Source organism: Pyrgilauda ruficollis, unplaced genomic scaffold, assembly GCF_017590135.1.
Source record: "Pyrgilauda ruficollis isolate IOZ18807 unplaced genomic scaffold, ASM1759013v1 scaffold43, whole genome shotgun sequence".
NCBI lineage: Eukaryota > Metazoa > Chordata > Aves > Passeriformes > Passeridae > Pyrgilauda > Pyrgilauda ruficollis.
In genome coordinates this window covers 3,231,139-3,256,799 of record NW_024525823.1, presented here as the reverse complement: position 1 = coordinate 3,256,799, position 25,661 = coordinate 3,231,139, and the positions used below count along the sequence as shown (strand labels likewise).

The following is a 25,661-nucleotide window of genomic DNA, read 5'->3' as shown; positions in this document are numbered from 1 at the left end:
AGATGGCGGCCACAGGCTCCCGTATATGCCAGGCGAGGGTCAGCACCGTGACGCCTTTCACTTCCGGGTGAGCGCCAGCGGGCGCCATATTGTCTTGTCCGTGAAGACGAGGAGTGATAGCGGGGGCAGCGCGGCCGCGGAGCGGCGGCACCGGCGGCGGCGGGAGGCGGGGGAGCGCGTAAGTAGCGGGGCGGGCTGCGCTCGCCAGCGCTCCCGGGGGGCCGGCGGGTGTCGCTGACCCGGTCTTCCCCTTCGCTCCGAGCCGAACCGGGAGGGCGCCGCGCGCCGCGGTGGCGGCGGCAGCTGCCCGCCGGGCGTGAGGAACCGGCGGCACCGACAGCGGAAACCGGCGGCCAGGACGAGAAGGGTCGAGCCGAGAGCCGCTCGCCCTCCCCCGCTGCCCGTCCTGGGGGGGCGGCGCGCCGCGCATGCGCGGCGAGGGCGCGGGGGGGCGACGGGGGGTGCCGAGCGCGCGACCTGGCGGGGCCGGCGGTCCCGGGATGCTGGGAGCGCGCAGCCCGCCCGGCCGTGCCGGGAGCCGCCGGCTGCCCGGGATACAGCGGCCGTGGTTCCGCGGGGCACGGTGTCTGCTTGGTTTAGCCGGTAACCTAGTTAGGGAAGCAACATGTGCACTGGGATTTGGTAGTCGGCTGTGTCAGCAGCCCGGCTCCTGCGGATGAAGTGTATTTGTGGGTATTTGTGCTGTTTCATGGGTTTCGGGGCCGCTCCTATGAGTTCGTTCCACTGGAGGGCTCCAGAGAACTGAAACTCACACAGCGGCATTTGTAAGATACCTGGACCAGTAGCTTGGCAAACGCAGGGTGTTTTTAAATGGATCCTCAAACAGATGATGGGTTTGAAAGCCTTTTTGCTTTCAGCACTTATCCCTGCAGTTTCTCTGTACTTCATTAGACAATCCCACAAAGTTGTTGAAGTGAATTTTAATGGGGTATGCTAGGCTTTGCAGTTAAGGATGGAGACACAGAAGTGGTCTGAGGGCTGGAACCCCTCTTCTGTGAAGACAGGCAAAGAGAGCTGGAATTGTTCAGCCTGGAATAGAGAAGGCTCCAGGGAGACCTTATTGTGGGCTTTCAGTACCTAAAGGGAATGAAGGTACTTTTGAATATGAAAAAAGATGGTAAAAGGCTTGTTACCAGGGCTCTGGGTGAGGGACAACAGTATTAAACTGAAATACAGATATAGACTGAATGTAAGGAAGAATTTTTTTATTATAAAGATGAAGAAGCTGTGGAACAGGTGTTCCAGGGAAGTTTTGCAATTGGAAATGTCCAAGATCAAGTTGGACAGAACATTCAGCAACATCATTTCGTGCAAGATGTTGAACTAGATGGTCTTCAAAGGTCCCTTCCAACCCGAACCATTGGATAATTCTGTGCTACCCCAGCTGAAATTTCCTAAGTTTCTGTAACAAGTGATAATGCAGAGTATTCAGTCACCTTGGTTGTTGTTAATTTCTTCTCTTATAGTTAACACCTGTAAATGTTTTCAAGCAAACAGTCTATTGGAAGGTGTGGGATACAGGAAACAAGGGTTGCCCTAAAGGCTTTGCTTTAACGCAGAGTCAGCCACCTTCCAAAGAGAGGGAGTGATGGTCTTCAAAGCATAAAGGTGTCGACCAGCAGACAGTATTCTGACATCATTTTCCAAAGGCAGGGTTGCAAATACCAGTGCAGGCCAGCCAACAGCTGTACTGTTGGTAGGAGTAAGAAACCTCTCTTTGGAGTGCAGCTGCACTGAAGATGGCTCTTACGGGGGTGACAGATGCTGCAGCTCCCCTGACTGTAGAACAGCGGGGAGCTGAAAGTCTCGGCTTTGTCTGGGCACAAGCTGCTAGGATTGCTGACAGACAAGCTCCTGGTTTTAATTTGTTTGGTGCAGCAGCAAACCTTGTGTCATCTCTGCTGTTATGCCATTACAAGACTTCCCTTGTCCCATATGACATACAAACTCCTGCTCTGATAAGAATGCTTTCTGTACTTTGGGCTCAGAGGTGCTGTAGGGCTTAAGAGTCCACAAATGTAGCACAGTTCTACAGTTTTTTAGTGGTTAACTCACCTTATAAGCTGTAGTGGTAGAGTGGAGTTATAACCATGTTTGATTTTTAGTTAAGTGCAGGATTATGTAAAGATTCAATGGGAACAGTAGTGTCTAGTCTCAGATCTTTTCATGACTGAGGTACATGGTGGTTCTAAGTCTGCTTTTGGTGACATATAATATTTTGGGTAGGTGTTAAAGTGTTCTTACTTTCATCACTGGCTGATCCCTTGTTAAATGATAATTGTATTTATCATTGAGGTTAATATCTGCTCATGACTAGTGAGGAGTAGTTGTTTATTTTGTTATTGACACTATGAATTTTTGTGCAGACGCATGTTCTTTGCAGAGGAAGTTGCAGATGGACTGTTCACTTCAGAAAAAAAATAATGCTGTGTTACAGGGCTAATTGAAAATCCTGCATCAGGACTTTCAGTGGAATGATACATGAAAAAAATAATCAGATTAGACTTTCCCCCCCCCAACCCAGCACAGTTTTGACTTAAACTGCCTAAGTTATGATAATGTTTCTGTGGTAGTAAATGTTCTAGCAGTGATTTTGCTTTCCTACTCTATGATAATCAAATCATGTGTTTGTCTTTGTCTTAGAAATACAAAAAATAAGTAAATGGTCTCTGGATGCCAATATCTGGTCCTTTTGCTCTTTTAAAAAAGAGTTGTGTTCAGCTCAGTGGATATGTGGATGGAAGTTTAAATTGACAGAGAAGCTGTACTGTGGGAGTAACTCCCTGAAGAAGATTTCACAGTACCTTTTTTTTCCTTTTAGTTTTTCTTTTTTAAATTTGACCTTTGTTCATGCTGCTTCATCTTGTTAGCATTGTAAATATTAGTCAGATGTACTGATGTGTGAACCAGGTTCTGGAAAACTTCGTGGATACTGAGCAAGCTGTTTTCATCAGTTCTTTTTCTGGTTTTGTATTTTGGATCTTGGTCACACATTTGAAAAGCCTCTATTCTTCAGTATGAGAAAGAACACTTCTGATGTTAAAGAATGCAGTGGAGCAAATTTTAGCGGTACATAACTATGAGCTGGAAGATTTAACATGTTTTTTGTCTTGTCATCATGCTAACAGATCCCAGCAGGAACAAAGGTACAGCTTCTGGCTCTCAGGAGGAGAAAAGATGCATAGTATCTGGGCATGAAATACTGGGAACAACTTAGGCTGGTGCCCTACGTGATGCATAGAAGTCTTTGGCCAAGTGAAAGTGTCATGAGTGAAACAGAGTAGTAGGCAAGACGGTTACTGTAACTTTTTCTGATTTAGTGCAGATTTAAATTGTGCCATAAATGTTTGATTTTCTAATCAACAGCTGAATGTAATATAGTAGTAAATATTAATTCTCCCAAGTAAAATCGAAGCTGGTATGTTTTTGTCTGAGTGATGGTATGCATTTGTTCTGACTCTGAGTGAATGTGTCTGCAGCCACTCTGTAGTAACTTGCAGGGTCTGTTCCTATGTGGATGCATAGGATACAGCACTTTTCCAGACTCCCACATCTTGTTAACTGTAGAACTGTTCTGACTTACCTGGCTCTTCTATGCTAAGACCACCAGCTAATTATAGTTCTTGTGAGTGACACCCTTTCTGCATTAAATTTTTCTTCTTGGTAGGGGGACTCCTTTGGTTATGCAAAGCTATTTTTCATTTGCGGTTCTTTTCAGTTGCACCTCTTATGCACAGATTCTTACAGAAAAGTATATTTTATTCCAGTGACACAGTCATGGGTGAAGCACCCTGTTTACATTTCCTTCCAGTTGGGAGCACTTTGAAATAGACATCTTTGGAGTTTGTACCATGTGTGCCTATTACTGACTTTGGATTCCAGCTTGGTTGTATATTGATAATACCATGGCTGAGCTGCTCTTTCTGATTCCTTGGGAGAGCTATGTGAACTGTTGGTGTTGTACCCCTAGAGTATTTATCCACTAGTCCTTCCAGCCTCATTGGTGATGTTTTTGCTACCATGGCCCTGTTGAAGCAATAGCATAGTGGGAGAAAAGGGAGGGGGCAAACAGCTCTGCAGCAACACTTGTTCAGTTTCAACTCTTGGAGGTATTTGCCTTATTCTTGTCTTTCTACTAACTGATTTGATCCTGGTGTGGTGAATGTAGGATTAGGTTTATCCTGCTTGCAGGTGCACAGAATTCATCATGGAAGCTCATCATGAGCCTTCAGTCACTGTGCTAAAACTTCACAGAGTCAATACCAGCTACCTTGAATGAAAGGTAAAAACCTTACATTAGAATAAGGCATCCACATGACAGATCAAGAAATCAGGCTATTGATTTCAAGGAGCTCTGCTCCTGAAATATCTCCATTTTCCTTTACGTTCACCTTCAGAGCCTAAATGTATATGAAATGAAGAAACTGCCCACAGAGTATGTGATGCTTTTGAGATCCTTCTCAAGATGTGTTGTGGATGACTTTTGTAGCCCAGGTTCTAGAAAGAGCATCAGAGACTAATGTGCCTTTGCTGCTTGTATTGTCTTAAACTCACACCAAAAGATTACCAAGCTAATCACACTGGCTGTTCAATAACAGTGTGTTTCAAAACCAGTAATTGCAGTTTGTTATAAATCAGTACTCCTATCTCCTGGGGTCTTTCCCTTCAACTATATAGACCTATATATAGTCAAAAAGTCATGGCTGCACTGTCAGGTTACCACACAGTAGAACATCTTTCTAGCCTTTTTTTTTTTTTTTTTTTTTTTTTTTTTTTTTTTTTTTTTTTTTTTTTTTTTCTTTTTTTTTTTTGTTGGTTTTGGTTTTTTGCCAAGATACCTGACCTGTGAATGGAGTGCAAAAGAGTGTGTTGTCTTTAAACCCTGAGGTGCAAAGACTAGCTGTGTAGGGATTCTCCAAGTATGCATGATGACCTGCTCTTTCAGCTTCCTTGTTTAATTAGATGATGGATATTTCTTTGCTAAATGCCATGCTTGTTTGGAATGCCTGCAAGACAAATCTTTAGTCACCAGAACAACTCCTGCAGCTGTGTGTTAAGAGTTCAATTTGCAAGTAAAACTTGTCAGGCCATCTTGTGTCATATATTGACCTGCTCTTCAGGAATGATGAGTAGCATGATCAGAAAAGGGATGCAGCAGCCACCCCTCAGCATCAGAAGGCTCTCGATTTCTCGCTGTGGGCTCTGTAGGTTCCAGAATCCTTAGTCTGCCTGTCTACAGGGTTGAATAAACCACCACCAGCAGGATGTGTCCTGAAGATGAGGTCCAATGATACTGATGTCTGATGTAAGAATTCCTAAGCTTGATCTCTTCAGCTCATGACACAGCAGAAGGTGTGTGCCACTCTCCTTCTAGTGACAGCTTGACTCCTAGGCAGTCTTCTGATTTCTTGGAGTTGAGATAGTCTAGCTTCTAACAAATACTTGATTTCATATTCCAAAGCTTTCTTTTTTCCTCATTTGTAAGATATTTCACTTTGGTGGATTTCCTGGCAAGCCATTCAGAATCTCTGTATCTGCTGCAGAAGCTGTTGAACTCGAAGGTGTTCTGCATGGTTAGGATGGTGTGTAACATTGATATTAGGAAGAAGCAGATTGTCAGAGTGATGGGAGTTACTTAGAAGGAGCAAGGAAGTGTGTACAAGATGCACTCATCAGGACAGTTTGGTATGGTTAGTTATCTTCCTGATGCTTTTCTGGAGCTGAGCTAACTTCCTAGGTCTCTCTGCTTCTTGTCTTGGACTAGCTGCATGAATTGGAGCAATTCAGTTTATCCATTAGCTGTATTAAATTTTGTTTAGGGACAGATTTTGCTTATCTTCCCAGGGGAAGTTTCTTGATATTTTTCAGTTCTGCTGCAGCCATTATCATAAGACATTTAAGGAAGATAGTATCTCCAGGGTGGCAAGCAGGCTTTGTCTTTTGACATTTCCAAGACTGAGCCTTGCTCCATAAGACTGCTCCTCTCCAGTGTTGAGAGGTGAGAGCACAGTTAGCCCTGCACGAGTGCTGTTGAACTGGTAGTGGATTTTAGGAGTTTACATTATGAAACTGCCTAGGAAGGGTTGTCCAAGGAACCTGAGTGAGCCTCTTACTGCTCAACTTCTCTTGGTGGCCTTGTCTAAAAGATGGCCCCATCTTTGACATCAAGGACCTTCACTAAGCACTGTGCCATTGGTGAGTTCTCAGGAAACCGTGCTCTCCTTGACAGGGTACATTCCTGTTGGTGTGGAAATATGTAATTTGCTTCAAGATAGCTGTGTTTTGTGGGAAGTGCTTGGGAGAGTCTCCCAGAGTTAAAGGTGAGCTTGTGAATTACCACTGAAGACTCTGTTTACTGGTAAGTACGTTCTAAATGTGTGCCTTTCAGTGTGTGGTGTGTCTGGACACATCATACAACTATGTTGGGAAATACCTTATTATGCTAACAAATAGGTTGAAGGAGGTGCCTTTTTTCCCTAAAAGAATAGGTTAACATTGAGGTGTAATTTGTAGTTGAGATGCATGTTACAATCAAGGATGGGAGTGGAAAGCTGCCTTTAAAAATATGTTCTTTGTCTTTACACAAAGAAAAGTTAGTTTAAATACAGCGGTAGAGAGTTTGACATGACATTTAAATGTTTCTGAGTGCTGTTGGCTCTCAGAGGTTGATGGTGATCGAGGTAAGTCCTGTCTATATTGCTGTCTCAGCTTTTGTCATCAGCAGGGGAGCCCTCCCCAGCAGTCCTGTCAAGGGTGGCACATTTTCATACCAGTAATTTGCTTTAATAAAACTTCAGCAGATTCTGGTCCAGCCTTTGAATAGTAATTTAAAAAGAAAAAACCCCAGCATGTGAAAGAACATATTTCAGAACATGTTTGCTCTTAAGAACTCCAGCAGGATTTTCAGGTATCATGTGAACTTTCCATAGTCTGTTAAATACATGTAACTGAAATTAAATGTGAATTGATGGGGTGCTTTGCTCATGTGATTGTGCTTCTGTATAAAACAAAAAGAATCCTGAATTGGCTTCTGTTTCTTCATTGGTAAACAGATTTTTAATAGATTCAGGTTCCTGTTCTGTGATCTGACATCAGGGAACAGCTTGTGAAGCACCAATAAATGTTCTTTTGTTTGTTTGTGTGTGTATGCTAGAGAGAGAAGGAAAGAAAAAAAGGCTATGTCCAATTGAATTGGAGGGTACAACAGCTAAGTAAAAGAACCTTAACCCATCATTGTAAAGGAGGGATAGTGTCTGTGTTTTCCTTTCTAAATAGGTGCCTACAAAATGGATCCATTCTTTGAACCTGTTGCTTTTCAAACCTGTTGTATGTATTAGTGATGTCAGAACCAGTATGTCTTAATGACTGCTCAGTTGAGGTACCCCTCTGTTACTAAATGTTTTGCTAACCTTTGAACTGAGTTAATTTTAGCCAGTGTTCATCTCCCTCCCCTCCAAATTCAGTAGAAAATAAAGTTTGTTTCATTGTCATTTGGATACTTTGTGTGTGAATTGGTCTTAGGTCACTAGTGGGAAATAGAGCTGTCCATTGTATTAGGTGAAACCTTTCAGGTGATGCTCATTTGGGAACTTGTAAGAAAGCTTGTGTAACAACTTGTTTATTATTTTTGTGGCAGCATCCTAAGTTAATTTTGTCAGTGCAGATTTTAGTTAGTGGGAGAGGACTTTGAGTCTCTTTTCTCCATTATTAATTACTACTTGTGTCTCAGGTTGTTTCTTGTCATATATATTAGTACAAGAGGTTCCAGTTGTTTCAAGCCTTTAAGAGAGGCATTGTTTCTTGATTTTGGGTTTGTTTCCTCTTCCCCTGCCTTGGTATAGGAGGTGAATCCCTTGCAGTAATTTTTAAATTACTGCGAACAGGCTACATTTTCTCCACTGTGTTTTGTGAGTTCTTTGTGAAGTAGTTTGTGCCCTTTTCTGTTTGTGGACTCAGGTTCAAAAGTGTTGTTTTGGTAACTCACGTCTGGTTTGTTCATTACTGTGTGACTTGACTTGATCTGTTTTTATTTTTGACACCTTTAAAATATCACTAGGAAGGAAACTGTCAGTGATGTCTGACAGGACAATCCTGAGATTCTGTTGAAAAGTCCTTTCACGCTCAGTAAAGTTTCACAAGCAGAATACAAAGTTACATTGCATAACTTTTTACATTCTTTATGTAAAAAAGAGTAACATCAAATAGCATAAGTGCTTGTTTTAGTTACCTTTTAGAACATGACAGCTGGAAATGAAGAGCTAAAACCAGGTTGGGTTTTGCCTCTGAAACTTAAAAGCAGATGGAATTATTAGACATTGCAGTGCTTAGCAAAATAGTTTTTGAAGACAATGAACCATCTTTAAATGCCTGCAGCCTTCCTGTACTAGATGAAAAACACCTGTATCCAGCAACTTTTTCATGTTTACCTTGTACCAGTTGGTGAAAACTTGGAGAAAATGCAGGAAATTAGTGGAGAACTAAAATGCAGGGTAGTCTGTTTCCCAGAAAATGATGATGTCCTGCTGTTCCAGGTCACCATAAAGAGAGAGGTGCTAGAACTAACCTCTTCTGTTTAATGGCTCTGAGCCACACGTTTAGTCTTCAATATTAAAAATTTTTAATACATCACCTTCTCTTTTAGCCTGTATATGTTAAGATTACTTCTATAAACATTTGAAGGTGTGAATTTTATTCCTTCCATATCCAATTCCTGTTTCTGTAAAGCAAGCATTGCTCAATAAGGAAGATGTGTTGAAATAAACCAAAAAATCGTTTTAGACAGTTTTCACAGCATATTTGGAAAAGGGCTTCTGCATGTACGGTTGCATAAAAAAAGTGATGTCATTGCTTAAGTGTTTGTGTAGTACATATTTCTGATTAGTAAAGAATGTTTTTACACTGAATTTGGTAATAAATCTGTGTACTTGAAAGCCAGTATATTTTATAATTACCAACCTATGCAAATCAACATTGCTTCAGGAAAATGTAGAAGTACAAATGTAATACAGAATTAAAAGCCTTCAAATACAGTTCACAAACTAAAATTACCTGTTCCAAATAGCAGTGATTTTAAATTAGTTTATTCTGAGTGGCATATATTGAATTAATCAAATGTTGAAGTTCTTCAGGGTTTTACACTGTTGTTGCTGTCTTGTCGTAATGTTGTGCATCAAAATAGAACCCAGCTCCATGACTTGACCTATTGCTTTGCACTTCCCCACCTGATTTCTCTCCCCAGAATAGAAGGAGTAAGGTGAAATAATCTCTCTAGGGCAAGTTGAAGACTGGGCCATATTATGTTGCAGAGCAGTGGATCAGCAGCTATCTATGCTAACAACTAAAACCAGCTGTGCTTTTTATTCTGGCCCTGCAGCCAGCTGGCACTGAGGGAAAGCCTGTGACCTTCCAAACTGGACTGGACATGTGGTAGCTGCTTGTGGGGTCCCAGGTCCATGCACACACCTGAGACGTGCTTGGAAGCACCCAGAGAGTGCGAGGTGCCTTGGGTCAGTGCTGTTCTCTAGTGGGGAGACAGTGAGGTCCTTCAGCACCCCTTCCTGTAGGAGTGTGGACTTGGCCTCGGTGTCCTAGGGCATAGTAACTTGCTGATGGGGCAGCCAGGAGGTGAATGAATGCTGCTGCTGTCTGAGGTCACTCACTGCCTGTCTGCTTTATCCCTTGGTCACCATTTCAGATGCCACTTGGTACAGGGCTGCAAGGTAATATATCTTTCCCACGAGATTTATTTGAATAATCTGTAAAATAAGAAGGCAGTTACTGTCTTGAGGGCAGGTTTTACTGAGATATGGAGGCTTTTGTGGTCTTAGACCTTATTAATGATCTAAACAAGTGCTTCAGTTTGTCCATAGTGAGCATCAAGACCTGAGAGTAAAGAAGAAAAATAGCCAGAATACTAAGTGTCCATTTCAATTGAGAAATAGATATCAAATTGTGTTAGCTGGAACATGTTTAAAAAAATCTGTAATACTGAAGATTTTAGGACAGAGATAGAACAAGTCCACTAAAAATAAATCTCATCTAATCCTACCATGTAAAAGCTGTGTGTAGGAGGTTCCAATTTAGTTGCATTTGTAGAAGTGGTCTTAATATTGTTACACTTTGATAAGAGAAATTGGTATTTAACTGTGTAAATTTTATTGCATTCAGCGGCCTTATTAGTAAAAAAACCTAAAACTTCTGCTGAGTTTTAGTGTAATTCCACAAACTTCTTGCAACATGCTATATATTGAGGTAAAGAAATGCTACCAGAATTAGTGAAATCCGTGTTGATTATTGCTAGTGGGATTTAACAGATGGAAACAAAGGGAGCAGCACCACGAGGCTGTGAACTATAGTGGTAGTCTGAAACCCCAATCTTATAACTCTTAATAAGTAAATAAATTTATTTTGACATTTGAAAGAATCTTTATTCTGGATAGAAAGATGAACTGAGGGAAGGAAGAAACATTTACTTACCTTTTTCTTAAGGGTTGAAAGTATTGCAGTTACTTCCTCGTGTGTAGTGTGTGAAATATGTGTCTGTGAATACCTGGAGAGCTAGTTTAAGGGATCAGCTAAAATGTTGCATTAAGTGCATTAGTAGTAGCCACCCATACACTCAGCTGGTATAAAAAAGTTGATTTCCTAGGTACAGATAAAAATATGAAAAGAAAGAGACAAGAGAAAGGGCGGTGTCTTCACTTATTAAAGGTTTGAATAGCATAAAAGTATTCATGAAATGGGAAAAGGCCTCCATACTTAGTTTGGCAAGAAAAGATAGTGAAAATAATAAAGTATTAGCTAAGTTTTGCCCATTGCTCGCCCTGTTGCCAAAGTTGATCTGGTCTTGTTTAAAGCCCCCCAAAATGCAACTGTATGTTTCAGAGCCACAGGTGTAATTTTTGTACAATGTTGACAGTAAGTGCTTTCAAAACAAAGGTGATCTACAGTTTTTAATGTAAAGGATTTCATTTGACAAAAGTATGCAAAATACAAGTTTGTGTTCATCTCTTCACGGCCCAGTGCCCCTGATGTTGAGTGCAGCTCTTTTGTGTGGTGCACTTTTGTAGAGTGATGCTCTCTGCCTGTGCAGTCATGCAGTCCCTTGTGTGAGCGGGTGAGCACAAGATGCCTTTGCGAGCAGGTTCCACTCCAGTAGCTTTGTCCATGTGCTGAGAGTGGGCTCTGTCTGTGGGGTGTGTGTGTCCCACTCCCTCAGAGCCACTGGGCTTGCTCCTGGCTGGCCACCCAAGCGGCACTGGCTGCTTTGAACTGGTTTGCTCTGAAGCAGAGAGGCTCTATTCATCTATTCTGTATTGCACTTGGCTGTGAGCCACGACTAGGTCCTGTATGCTGCTCCTGTGACCTCAGGGAATGAATTTTTCTCTTTCTTTTAAGTTTGGAGTGCTTGAAACAACCTACATGCTTGATGTTTTAACAGTATGAACTCAGGGATTGTATGTTAAATTCCATAAGGATATATGCATTGATTGGAAAGCCTGTTGAGAAGTTCTTAACAGATTGGGTAGGGCAGAGGGCGGTCACACAAGCATTCCTACCATACTGGTTTTTGGGAACAGCTTCTGGAGTGAAGTGTTCCCAGAACTGTGCCTAGTCTTTGTCTTTGGAGAAGCTGTTTGGAACAATGCAGGTGGCTGCTCTCTGGTCTCCCATGTGTAGCAGGTTAGGTGTGTGCTGGAGGTACAAATGATGGAAAGAACTGGTGTGCCATTGCGGGCACTCCTGCCTGGACTGCTGTGCCTCATCAAACTCACACAGAGCTGGCCTTGGAGCTTCACTGCAAGCAGGCTGTGGAGCTCTGCTGCTGCCATCTGGAGCCAGGGCTGCTGCTGCCTGCTCAGTGAGGGTGTACACAGCACAGCAAAAATTGTTTCTCATGATTTTAAGGGACAATGTGTAATTGCGTGGTCATATTTATCTTTCTTTCTCAGATTTGAAGGTCTATATTTAGAAGTTAAAATGAGTCTGTACAATGCATAACATGCATGCGGGCACTGTCTTGTACCTGTGCAGTTCTCCTGTGCAATCATTAACAATGTGTTTTACCATTTGGTGACTTTTGTCTTGCTTAACAGCCTTGCATGACACTTATTTGAAGAAATACACATCTTTTCCCTAAGAAGCAGGCAAAGATACCAATCATGCCTTTTCTATTTTGACTTGCTTTAAATTGCATTTATTGCCAGTTGAGATCTTGTCGTACAAACTTGTCATATATCTCCTTGAACATCATTTGGTAGTTAATTTCTTTATGAAAATACAAAGAAAGCATACTAGACTCCTGAAATCTTACAGTAATATTTCAGATATTACTCCAAAGGATGAACCATTTCCTCCAGCTTAAAATATTAAGCCAGCATTGCTTCAGCTTGCTTTGCAAGGCTTAACTATATCTGCAGTTATGTAAGTTTCAGTTATGTGATATTTCATGGGCATCTATTTAAACATACAACTATTATTTTTAGTTGAAATATAGACTATATAAAGACTTAAAAGATGTGGGATCAAGGTGGACAACCTTGGCAGCAATGGCCTTTGAACCAACAGCAGTGGATGCAGTCATTTCAGCACCAGCAAGATCCAAGTAAGTATATAGAAAGCTTTGTGGATTAATTCTTTTAACGTGTTGTCATTTAAATTTTTGAATCTTCGTAACAGAGTATGACTCATAGTTGCCTTTGTAGCTGCTCTCAAGATAATACATTTATGATGCTTTTCTGAACTAGAAAACATACAAAGGTTCCAAATGTTTTCACATAGTTAATATATAATATGCAAATACAAGCAAGAAACCTGAGTTATCCTACACAATTAACCAACATTTTACCGGTCATACAGATCAACGTTTAGACCTCTGTTACCAGATATGTATCCCTGTCAGTTTTTTAGCCAAGCTAAATCCGATTTTTTTTTTTTTTTTTTTTTTTTAGAGAATCTGCTTTTTTGTTCAGTACATGTGTGGCAGAAGTATTAATGCAGATTATATATACAGAAAAAAACCTCAAAAGTTTTGATGTATATACCAAAAAAAACCTCACTAGAAGACCAATATGGTTCTTGATTTAGGTTACAGCAGTCATAATCATGATCTCTTGTTTGAAGTTTTTTTCCCCACCAAAACCACCAAGTGCTTTAAAGAGTAGAACATAATATACCTTAAATCGAGAATGAGGTGGCAACAATTCAAAATATCAAGAGAAATAGAAAAATGGATGAAAGTGCAGGTGTGTATTTAATACTAAGGCCAAGTGATCAGGCACACAGTTTTACTGTCACTTTAATTTCTGTTAAATTCACTGGAGAGTTTTCCTAATTTGATAATAAGCAGAAGATATGCTAGTGTTCTTATCTGAGAGTGCAGTTTATTTATTTACTGATAGGAATGGCAGTAAAGAAAAAAAAAATGGGAGAGAGAACTGTAACAAAATATCTGGCAAGGGTTATATGAAGAGGGTACACTGTATATCTTTTATTCTCAAATCTTTATGACTTTGTATTATAAGGATATGTATATTAATTTCGGATGTCAAAATTAGCTCACATATGAAAAAAGTGCATTACTACCACCCATTCAATGCTAATGTGAATGTAAAATAATCTGCCTTGTGACATTTTGAATATATGCAGAGAAACTGTACTTCAGCAAGTCTGTACACTGACATTTGCTTTGTTTCTTTTACTGTACATTGTGAATGAGTTTAAATGGTGCTCACAGTGCTTGCTGAAGGTAAACGTTGCCCATTTATCTTGAGCAATAAGACATGTAATTGAGAAACAGTGTTAAACTTCAGACGTGTGAGTTCTAACCTTTTTAACTTCCTCTGTTTATTTTAGGCCAGATTGACTGGGCTGCATTAGCTCAAGCATGGATTGCTCAGCGAGAAGCCTCAGGGCAACAGAATGTAGTGGAACAACAAGGAATGATGCCAAATGGACAGGATATTTCAGGAATAGAGTCTGGTCCAAACAACCATAATAATTTTCAGGGGGATCCCAACTTCAATAGAATGTGGCAGCCAGGTTTGTTTCCCTTCCTGTTAATTCCTTTTTTTTGTGTTTCTTCATTTTATTCTTGTCAGACTTTTTTTTGGTGTGAACATGCCCTGTCCCTCAGGCTTCAAAATGCAAAACTACCAGTTGACTTATTAATCACAGCTCCTACTTAGAGAGCTACTGTTGGCTCTCCTGTAGTGTAACACCTGCTTCAGGCATGATCTTGACATGTAGAATGAGTTCACAGTGTAACTGATGCTGGCTTTAAATGTCATAAAATCTTTGAAAAGGAAGATCAGTGAAATTCTGTATGAAAAATACGGTTTTATTGTGTTTCATGTACTTAGGATTTACCCTTTTTAACTTAGGTATCTGATTGTCAGCATTTTTCAGTCATTGTAAGTTAAAGTTGATTGGATGCTTCTGTTAGTATCAATTTTTCTCTGTATTTTTTACTTCCTCCAAACTTTATTTTTTCCAAAAAATTAATTTTCTTTTTAAAACTTGACTAGATACCACTGGTAATAAGAATGGGATAGAAATGGGTTATTTTCTGCTAAGAATTTTTCTGAAATTGTTTTCTGAAAGCTGGGTTATAACAGTATACTATAATGCAATTTGAAGTGTATGAGCAGCACAGTAAGCCTAGGTGCATGTCCTAAGTTGTTTTGGGGAAAACTGCACTTCATGCTTGATTCTGTTAATGATAGAAAGAATAACTCTCCCAGTTTTCACTGTCATTATCCAAATTTATTGAAACGCAACATTTAATATAAGTAGGCTTAATATGTTATTGGTAGCTCTTACATGTGCATAATAAAAGGGAGGCAGCCATCAGGTTTCTTTCACCTACCTGCACTAGGCTACAAGTTATTGTAGGCACATGTAAGAATTTTTAACTTTTCTATGTGGCAGAGTGTATTTTAGCTGTATTTCTGTACAGTAAGTAGAAATTTACACAGAAATAGAAAAGCTATAATAACACTTTTTAGTTGCTACAGCAATAGATCCAATTATGATGCAGATGGGAAGGACAGTAAAAATTAGAAAAATGTACTAAAGGACTGGATAGAAGGTAGGAATTAACCTGAGAGGCTAGATACTAATTCTGTTACTGGTGAGAGTTATAAGGCAGCTCTGTCATGGTCTATAAGTATCTGTATAGTGCACATAATTTTTGTCTTTTTAAGGAGTCAGTCAAAAATTATGGCCACACGAGCTATTAATTCATTCCTTAGACCTTTTTCACTCTGTTAGCCAATTGAAACGTATGTTTGAGGGCTTATGGCTGTAGCTTGTTCTAGGACCTGTGCTAGATATTGGGCAATCCAAGAAATCATCCATTATCAGGACTCAAGACTTTGGAGCACAGGTTTCAGTGGTTGTGCTGCTTACAACATCATTTTCTTTCCATAGGAGGTATTTCAAGAGTATTATGCAAAATATTAAAATAGCTCCTTGCTTTCAAAATTGATGTAGAGAAGTAGGAGAGGTTTTTTAATAGTTTAGCCAATTTGTAAGTCTTGTGGTGAACTCACTATTACTAGAAATTTATAAAAAATTTACAGGATGTCTGTGCCTGTCCAATTCTGTTCCCTGTGTCAGTTCAGCTATAGCTGTTTGCATTTCCTTCATTTAGTTGAAGAAATTATTGAGACAGTATAATACAGTCTGCAGATTGATGATTCTTCCTTGCTTTATCATCTGTGATGTTTTGAGGAACCTTGTGATAAATACAAGAACACTGAGTGATTGGTGACTCATATAAATTATACTAACTATACAAATTGTATTCTGAATCCTAAACAGAATGGGGAATGCCTCACCAACCCCCTCACCCACCTCCAGATCAGCAGTGGATGACTCCAACCCCCCCAGGTCAAATGGAAATTGTTCCTCCGTCAGAAGACAGCAACAGTCAGGACAGTGGGGAATTTACTCCTGACAACAGGCATATGTTTAACCAGAACAATCACAACTTTGGGGGACCTCCCGATAACTTTGCAATGGGGCCAGTGAACCAGTTTGACTATCAGGTGAAACATATTTGTTGCTTTAATATTGTAGGCGCGCAGAGTCCCTTCCATGGATGTGTTCCTCTAATATCATCTAGCGGCGACTTTCATTCTTCAGTTCTACAAACATCTACAGAATCTGTTATCTGCTAAGATACATTTTAACCAAACATTTGACAGAAGATACTTTAAAGTTTTTCAGCTCTGTTCAGAGGCTAAAGGGTTTTATTTTTCAACAGTATTAATGAGAAACGGCTGTTGTCTGCAATATTAAAATGCATCACTGTGTTCCAGTATATAAATTAACACTATGTAGCTTTGTGTTTAGAAAAAAAAGAAATGAGGACAAGGAAAAGAAAATTCAGAAAGATATGCTTAAATACGCTAGATAATGTACCACAGGAAACAGTCCTGTATTTGCAGGGAGATAGACTGGATGATCCATTGATCTTTTCCATATCTATCTATTGTGATTCTTTGAATAAACAATGGTATTTCTAAAAAAAAAAAAATCCATATCCACTTTTTTCTTCATTCTGGCATATAAGTTGTATAGTAGCTATAGTATAATAAACATGTAGGTGATTTTGTTGCTAATAATAGCAGGTTGCATTGGACAGATACTTAAACACGAAAAAGTTTTGTATCTTCCCTCTATTTTCAGTATTTTTCTTTCAGAACTGCTGATATAAATGACAGACTAGCTGTCTAAAAACCTACCTCCTGTTCATAAACAAATACATGGGAAGATGGGCAGAAATTTTTTTTGTTATCTTCTAGGCTATTTTATCTTCTAGATTATTTTTCCTCTTACAATTCTCTTGTTCAACAGTATTGTTAAATAGGGAACTAGTAATTTTACAATACGTGAGTTTATTATAATTTTTGTTTATTGTCATGGGACAAACTCTTAAAATTAGCTTCCCTAAATTCTACAGAAAACTTGTTTTGCATTGAATGAAAGTGAGGTGCTTAACCTGAAATTGTAGTGAAGAGTGCCTTAGTGGTAATCACTTAAATACTCAGTGGAATATTTGATAATGTACCCTTTTCCCTGAATACCCTCTTCTTAAATAGTTTCATTTGGCATTTCTGGGCAGTAAATATTAAAATAAAAAACTCCTCATATATGCCTCAAGATTTGTGACTTTTGAATTGTATACAGATTGCCCAGACCAAGGATCTGTACTAAAGTTGCATATTATGCATTTAATATTTTAAGCAGTGATATTAATAAGATCTGTGAAGGATTACTGGAAAGTGCACAGTGCAAAATTCTTATGTAATAAAAGGCTGAACTTTAAATTTTTGTTTTTATGCTGTAGTTAAAAGACTGCTAACATAGCTAGACTCTTAAATCTGAGTTTTGTACACTCTTTATTTAACTGCATGCTCTGATGCTAAGCTGGCAAGAAACTGATGGAGATAGATGGTGATTATAGAGCTTAATGTTTAGCACAATATGAAAGGAGATTGGTTGAAGCCCTTTCAGGTTTGTTAAGTATCTCTGCTTAAGTCTAAGTTTAGTCATTAAATATTTAAAAGAAACTTGCTTCTTGGGAACCACAGTGAGAGAGCGATCTCAGTAGCATAGAAATCATGGATTCCTACTTGCATGGATTTTTGTAGACCGACTTGCTCACATGCTGCATTTAGTGTTACCATGTGAAGAAAAATAAACTGCATTACTCTTTCAGCATGGGGCTGCTTTTGGTCCACCTCAAGGTGGATTTCACCCACCTTATTGGCAGCCAGGACCACCAGGGCCACCAGGTCCTCCAGCACCTCCTGCACCTACTCAGAATCGAAGGGAAAGACCCTCATTCAGAGATCGACAGCGTTCACCTATTGCGATGCCTGTGAAGCAGGAGCCTCCCCAGATTGGTACATGTTAACCACTCCTTAATGAAAAAATTTAAAAGCTGTATTTTATAAAGAATTGCAAAATTTGAAGACCTTTTTCTTTTTAATAGCAAGTAAAAGAGCAGGGAAAGAAAAAGCAATTATAAATGTTTTTTCCCCACAATCAAATATGGGACTTGTTTTGATGGGGATAGGGGGTTTACTTCTTTGTTTTGGGGGATATTTTTATTCCTTTTTGTGGGGAGAAGGCTTTTTCATCTTGCAAAACTGTAAACCTTGCTTATGTAGATGCTGTGAAGCGTAGAACTCTGCCTGCCTGGATTCGTGAGGGCCTGGAAAAGATGGAAAGAGAAAAACAGAAAAAATTGGAAAAAGAGAGAATGGAGCAGCAACGTTCACAGATGTCTAAAAAAGAGAAAAAGGAAAGTGAGGAGGCTGAAGAAGGGGATGGCCCACGGTTACCTCAGAGAAGTAAATTTGTAAGTATAAGGGCTTGTTTTTTGCTCAGGTTTGTATTTCCTGAAAGGTATCAACTTTTTAGTCTCTTCAGTGGAGAGATTCTGTGTTCCTGGTTACCTCATTGGTTTTGTTGCTTAAAGTAAGGTTAAGCTGCTGCGCTGTTGATAATTACTTGATGTTTTGAAGGTTTTAATGGCTAAGAGGTAGAAGTATATAATTTGATCTGTAATTGCAAAGAAACAAGGATGAAATTGGACTTGTTGTTTTTGGGGTTTTTTCCCTTTTGGAACGTACAGAGCCTTTGAAAGTCAGAATTCCAAATCAGCAGCTGAAAATATTCGGATACTTGCATTTGCTAAACTGAGCCAATTTAGGAAAACTTGCATTGCATTCATTTTAGCAGTTATCTTTTTTGTAGTCCAAAGTACATGTCTGGCAGAGAGCTGACAACTAAGTATTTTCTTAGCTTGTTTGGGTACGTGTACCTGCATATTTTTTAGGAAGGGAGAAAATAAATGGTTTTATGATAACTTGTAATACAGATTTCAGTACAAAGTAAATGAAGCTTACTATTAAAAATAGAAACTAAGGAGCTTGATATTTAAGTTTTTCCTGAAATGTGTGATGCTGTTCTTGCAGGACAGTGATGAGGAAGATGAAGATGCTGAAAACACAGAAGCTGTAAGTGTTGGAAAAGTCAGCAGGAGTCCATCCCCAGCTCCTCAAGAGGAGCAAAGTGAACCAGAAATGACAGAAGAAGAAAAGGAGTATCAAATGGTATTAATAATGTAGTTCTCACTAAGTATTTCTGTTTAATTGCTCATACTTTTCAGGCATATCAAAGTAAATAACTTTTTCTATCCCTGATGCTGTCAACAGAGGTATAGTATGCATTGTACAGTAAAGCAGGGTTATATTTGCATGTCTGTTCATAATGCTGTCTTTCTCGTAGAAACAAGGATATCAGTTATGTAACTCATATTTAGCACAATAGTGAAATAATGTAATGACTGTAATCTTTGCATTGGTCTTTACTAATTCTATGGGTTTGCTTCACTTACCAAATTTCTGAAAACTTTTAGTGATTAAATGCACCCATTTCAAATCTGTGCTTCAGCCTCAGCTCCTGTAAAAGGGAATTTAACAAATGTATTCTTGCAAGGAAGTGCTACAACCCTAAATCCTAGATCACCAACAGTTTCACTGTGTCTGCACAACCTTCATACTTGTGAATTCTTGTTAATTAAGGCCCTGAATTCTACTAAGTTTGGTGAATATATTTTTGTAGAGCACGTGGCCAGACATAAATGACTTGGAGAACTAGCTACCACCTCAATTTTTTTTCAATTTTTGTAGAAAATATGTAATAATAAAATGCTGCATAAGTAACATCTGATGATCTTTACAGGCAGCAGACCACTCAGAAAAGTTCTCTTTATTTTTTGAAAGAATAATTGGAATCAGTCAAAGTACATTTCTGATTTACATATTCATTGTTATAATCATTTTAGACATTAAGATCAGTGCCCTGGATAGCTGTGTACAATACATGCAGACACAGTTCACAGTCAAAATAGAAACTTTAGAGTTATGAAATCAGGTCACATTTAAACAGCTTCAATATTTTTTTTTGTTTTGTTTTTTAGCCATGTATTTTGAAAGAAGTTATTAAATAAAATATTTTTTAGGAGATGACTTTCATAGTCATCAAAAGAAGTGAAGCTGTATGGATATAATTTGAATGCAGCATTTATTCAAGATGTTTTGGCCTTTAATTGTATATGCAATTTTCTTCAGATGATGCTGACAAAAATGCTGCTGACAGAGATTCTCTTAGATGTCACAAATGAAGAAATCTATTATGTGGCCAAAGATGTTCACCGTAAAGCAACTAAAGGTATGATGGGTTTGGAAGGGTTTTTCTTTTTAGTTTCTTCTGCGAAAATTCTGTATTTGCATGTCTTTAGAACATTTAACCTCCATAGTTCTCCCTTAAGAACAATTCCAGTATAATGCATCCAACTTGGTAGAGTTCAAATCCAGTAATCATGTACTGTTGTCCTGTGTAGTGTATTGTGAGTTACTTGAGTTATTCCATTCTTTTCATACAATTCATTTCAGTTAAAATGGTACCTGTGTGTCAATGGCTCTTGAGTTGTAGCTGTTCCTTACTACGATCATCTTTATCTCAAAGCTGTTCAGAAGTGAAAAGAGATGAACTTTGAGTCTTTAATTAGTAATTAATTTGCTTTCACTATTAACATGTATTGTACTTACAGAACAGATTATTTTAATATAATAGAGATAATCTAAGTATGTAACTACTGAAGTTGAAAATTATGTGCAGATGCTGTAACTTGGAAAGTGATTCATGAGTATATATTTGTGTTTTTTCTGCTCACTGTTAATTTGCAGTTAAATTCTAAATCTTCATGGTCAGAAAATCTAGAAGTGGTTTTAAATGGATGATGCGTTTTTAATGTTTCTTCTCTCCCTCCAAAGAACAGCAATAGTAGTAGATTTAACAATACCATAGACTCATGACTATGAAATCGTGGCTATTTGTGTTAACATGTTGTTCCTGTTGTTGATGTGATACAAAGCTCCTGCAAAACAGCTGGCACAGTCCAGTGCACTGGCTTCCCTCACTGGACTCGGTAAGTATGTTCCTTATTTTTGAGAGGGCTTAAAGGGGGAGTTTCACTTTTGCCTTGCATTTCTAGAAATTGCATTTTGAAATTAGATTTTAATTGCCTGGGAATAGGGGTCACTTTCTGATAACTTTATCATTATCAGCACCTTTGTTTGTTCCACAGGTGGTCCTACTGATATATAAGTGGGATAGTTGCTGGAGTAAAGAACTAGGCAGTGTGATTTAGTGTATGAGAATCTTGCCCTAAATTTGAAAATACGTGAAAATTTTAGATAAATTTACTTGTCAAAGTATTATAGTTTCAGAAGCACACTGCAGCCTTCAAAGAAAGGAATACTATTTCGTACTTTTCTTCTGTTTTGATCCATATGAACCAGAGGGGAAAGTTGATAGAAGAGTAATGTGAAAGACAATACATGAAAATATTATAATCTTTGTAATTATTATTTTATTGAAAGCTACATAAACACAAAGGCTCTCATATCATATACTGCCAGAAACAACACAGGAAAGAGAGATTGAAATTCCAGCTTGAGACACAACTGCAAGAGATTTCTCCCAACATGACTTTTATCGTCTAAAATGTACTACAGCAGTGTCAGTGATCAGTTATGTGTTCATTACATGGAATATTGATGAATTAGATTGAATGTTATCATCACAAGTATTCATGTTTCAAAACTATCGCAGTAAAGATCCTAAGGACCTCAGACTGAAAGAAATCCATGTCAGATGTTTAAACTGACTTTACCTTACCAGTCCAGTAGTCAAATATCTCTAGGGGAGAAGCAAGTCTGTTTCTATTCCATCTCCATACCTGTCAAAGTGCAGTGTTTTCTTAATCATATGGAAAAAATTGATATGGCATTCAGAATTTCTGTAGCCTTGGACTACAGAGGCAGCTGAAGTAATTTCAGAGATGTCTTCTGGGAAAGATCCCAGGCATTTTCTGTCCCATTGCTGATACAGAGGCAGGGCATGTTACAGTCTCCACAGGGAGATTTTTTGCCTTTCCATACAATGAAAAAAGTACCATGGTCACAGTGGTTGCTTGCTGAAAATAAACAAGCTGTTCCAGAAGGAGTAGAAGCAGACAGTGACCATCAATGCAGATACGGGGGCCTTGAACACACTGGCAAACAGCACTGGCACTTACCAGAATAAAGTGACTTCTTCAGAGACGAGGAAGTGAAGGAAGGGCAATATTACTCTCCTCTTTGCCTCACAGAAGTATTAAGAACAAAGCTTAATCTTTCCTCGTGATAGACTGGACTTTATGCACGCAGGTGGACTGGGTGGTTATGGATCAGGAGACAGTGAAGATGAGAGGAGTGACAGAGGCTCTGAATCATCTGATACTGATGATGAGGAATTACGACACAGAATAAGGCAGAAACAGGAAGCGTTTTGGAGAAAAGAGAGAGAACAGCAACTACTACTAGAAAAACAGCTAGAAGGTAAATCATATGATGTCTTCTTACTGTACCATTGTATATGGAGTTTACTACTTAGTGTATGTAAATTGATGGCAAAGAAATACGTTTTAAGCAAAAAAATTATGAAACTAAATTTATAAATGATGTTTTTTAAATTCAAATTAAAGAAAACCAAAACCCTGTGATTTACTTCTGCTTCTCTGTACAAGGTAAGGTTTGTCCTTTTGTACAAATAATGTAGGCCAAAATGGTAGCACAGTCACCTCCCAGTGCTGAAGAGCTATCTAAAGATGGATGCAATGTTAAGTCATGAACCAAGTTCACAGGCTGGAGGAGAAGGTGCTATCATGATAAACTTCAAATTCATGGTTTCTTCCTTTAACTTTTTATTTAAAAGACTGAAAAAAAGACATATGGAGCCCTTAATGAAAGGCTGGACTAGATAAACTTTTGGTTTTCTTAATGGTCCTGTCTCTCTTTGAGTGTTGGAAGATGTATGCATAAAAGCATAGCCATATGGAGAGTGTCTGAGTGGTGGCCTCCGTCTTCCTAGTGCAGGAAGCCAGATGTCAGTGTGGAGACGTCTCCATGGGACTATATGCAGAAATACAAAACACGGGTGTAAAGCAGCTGATTCTATACAGCCAAAATACTGAAGAATGCTAGAAGAGTGCAGAGTCTCATTTGTAGCAGTGTTTTGTAAAGGCAGCAGATTTCTAATGGACAATACAGCATCTTCTAATATACACTGGCTTGTGCCTGTATTGCCTAATAACTTGGGCACCAGCTGGAATTGTTTTCTGGGTTAAATTTGACAATTAGCTGCTACTTGGACCACTCTGGGTTTCTGGATGCGGTTTTATTCCCTGAATTCATTCAGGAAATGATGGCCCACATCAAAAGGCCATTTTTAAGCAAAAAATGTATGTCAGTTATTTTTCTGGTTTCAATTTAAAATGGGGAGATAAAGTTGGCAGTGATGCAGAGAATCCTAGATTGAATAAAAATAATTTTTATTTTGGAAACCTCTGAGAAACGCTCTGAGGGTCTCACTATGTGAGAAATATAGCTTCTTCAGACCAGACAGTAATCCTCAAACCCAGATGAATTGGGCTCAAAGGAAGGCAGGAAGCATCAGTACTTCCTGCTGTATTTAAGAGGAGTCTTGTAGGAAGGAGAAAGGTTGCAAAAGGAAGAAGTCTTTTGTGTAGATCAGTTTGAGAGTTCTGGTGTCCCAGGATATTTGTTGGAGAACTTCATCTTAAACCATTAAAACAGGGAATAACATCAGTACTTCTAAAATGACTGGGCTCTACTTCTTCTAAACCAAGAGGACAACTTTTCTAGAATTATAAGAAAAGAGAGTGGTTTGTTAAGTAGTTGGTATAGTAGCAGTGTTTTAAGTATAAGTATTATGAGAGATGCTTGGAAACTTGGTTTTTTCAATGTAATGGTGTGGAAATTACTGACTGTTGCTTGAAATGAATTGAATTTTGTTTTCCGTGTGCTTCTTTTTTCAGAAGAAAAGCTACAAAATGAAAAAGTTTCAAAAGAGATGAATGAATTTATCAACAAAGAACAGAATAGTAACTTAGCATCACAGGAGGCAAAAGAAATTGAAGCAGATATGGTTAATGAAAAGAAGAGATCTCCAAATGCAATCGCACCTGATGTAGAACTCAAGAAAGAGGGTAAAGAGAGGACAGGAAGGAGTGGGTCAAGAAGCTCTAGCAGTGGTAGCAGCAGCAGCAATAGCAGGAGCAGCAGCAGTAGCAGCACAGTATCCAGCTCATCGTATAGCACTAGCTCAGGTAGTAGTCGCAGCACTTCACGTTCTTCCTCTCCCAAAAGGAAGAAGAGACACAGTCGCAGTAGGACGCCATCACATAAAGTTAGGCGCAGTAGAAGCAGGAGTTACTCCCACAGAAACAGGAGAGAGAGGAGTAGGAGCAGGGAGAAAATAAGGGAAAGGAGAAGATCTAGTAGAAATCACAGTGCTGAAAGGGGGGAGAGGCGGAGAAATCGGAGTCCTTCGAGAGAGAGAAGCTGGGATAGACGTAGAAGCGGCAGCCGCTCAAGAGACCGGCGAGCCAACCGTGCGAGCCGCAGCAGGAGCAGGGACAGACGTAAAGCTGAAGACCAGCGTAGAAGCCCTACTGGAAATAGGCACAAACATAAAAGTGAGGGTAAAGATCAAGAAAGGAAGAAGGAGCAGGGTGGAGGTGTAGATAAAGACAAAAAAAAGAACAGAGAAAGGGAGAGAGATCAGGAAAAAAGAAAAGATAAGCCCAAAAAAGAGGAAAAAGAAAGTAAGGCTGGCAATCATGATGACAGTAGATTAAAGAGAAAAAGAGACAGCGAAAGAACTTTCTCTCGCAGTGATTCAATATGTGTGAAAATAATAAGACAGGATTCCAGACAAGAAAGCAAAAAAATTACTACCAAAGATAGCAAAAAACGATCAGGCTCTGAATCTAGTGCAAGGAGTAGTTCGGAATCACCAGGAAGCAGTAAAGAAAAGAAGGCTAAGAAATCGAAGCATATTCGGTCATGCTCCATGGAGAAATCTCAAAGGTCTGGTAAGAAGGCAAGCCGCAAACACAAGTCTAAGTCACGATCAAGGTAGTATACTTTTTAAGTATTTTGTCTGACTTTTAAAAAGTTTTTTTATATTCGTCTTCATGTGTACGGCATATGAACCTTTTTAATAAAGTATGGTATTTGTTAAACTTTTTGTCTTAGGCAAAAGTAACTTTGGAAAATCTTTAAAAACTATTAATTACTAAGCCTAAAGTGTGTGTGGGTTTGGGGGTATTTTATTTTTTCCAATTAACTTTTCCCCCTTTTCCATTATTTTTCAGATCAACAACTCCTCTTCGTCGTAAACGCTGAGGAATTTATGGCACCAGTGCTATGACGTTTAAAAATTCCATGAGTTATAAAAGGCTTGTCTCATTATAGAGGCACATTGTGGCTATGTAGGTGAAACCAGAATCCTTTTTTTTATTTGTAAATAGGTGTATTTTTTTCCAAATGCTGCTCAGAATAATAGGATTTCTTTGTATTACATTTTTTCAAGAACGGTAGTGCTTATTAAGACTATAAAACAGGCCATTCTCTTTCAGCTGTAATGTTCTTAAAATTACTATTGAATGTACTGTGATGTCAATAAAGCTCTTTAGTTCATTTTTTTGTTTAAAA

The 25,661-nt window shown here is 39.0% G+C and overlaps 1 protein-coding gene across 3 annotated transcripts; it reads left to right on the top strand.

The window, feature by feature from the left end:
• The first annotated feature begins 32 nt into the window (after positions 1 to 32).
• PNISR (PNN interacting serine and arginine rich protein) lies at positions 33 to 25,661 on the top strand. Of its 3 annotated transcripts, XM_041478008.1 has the most exons (13): positions 125 to 178; positions 6,251 to 6,379; positions 12,507 to 12,625; positions 13,876 to 14,061; positions 15,844 to 16,070; positions 17,747 to 17,933; positions 18,201 to 18,391; positions 19,011 to 19,148; positions 20,169 to 20,268; positions 20,975 to 21,028; positions 22,311 to 22,481; positions 23,981 to 25,082; positions 25,322 to 25,661. In XM_041478008.1, exons 3-13 carry the CDS (start codon positions 12,538 to 12,540, stop codon positions 25,350 to 25,352), a joined length of 2,475 nt encoding a protein of 824 aa, XP_041333942.1. In that variant the 5' UTR covers positions 125 to 178; positions 6,251 to 6,379; positions 12,507 to 12,537; the 3' UTR covers positions 25,353 to 25,661. The 3 variants fall into 3 exon arrangements, with proteins under 3 accessions (XP_041333943.1, XP_041333941.1, XP_041333942.1); XM_041478009.1 differs by lacking the exon at positions 6,251 to 6,379 and having other exon boundaries at positions 33 to 178; positions 23,981 to 25,039; XM_041478007.1 differs by lacking the exon at positions 6,251 to 6,379 and having other exon boundaries at positions 33 to 178.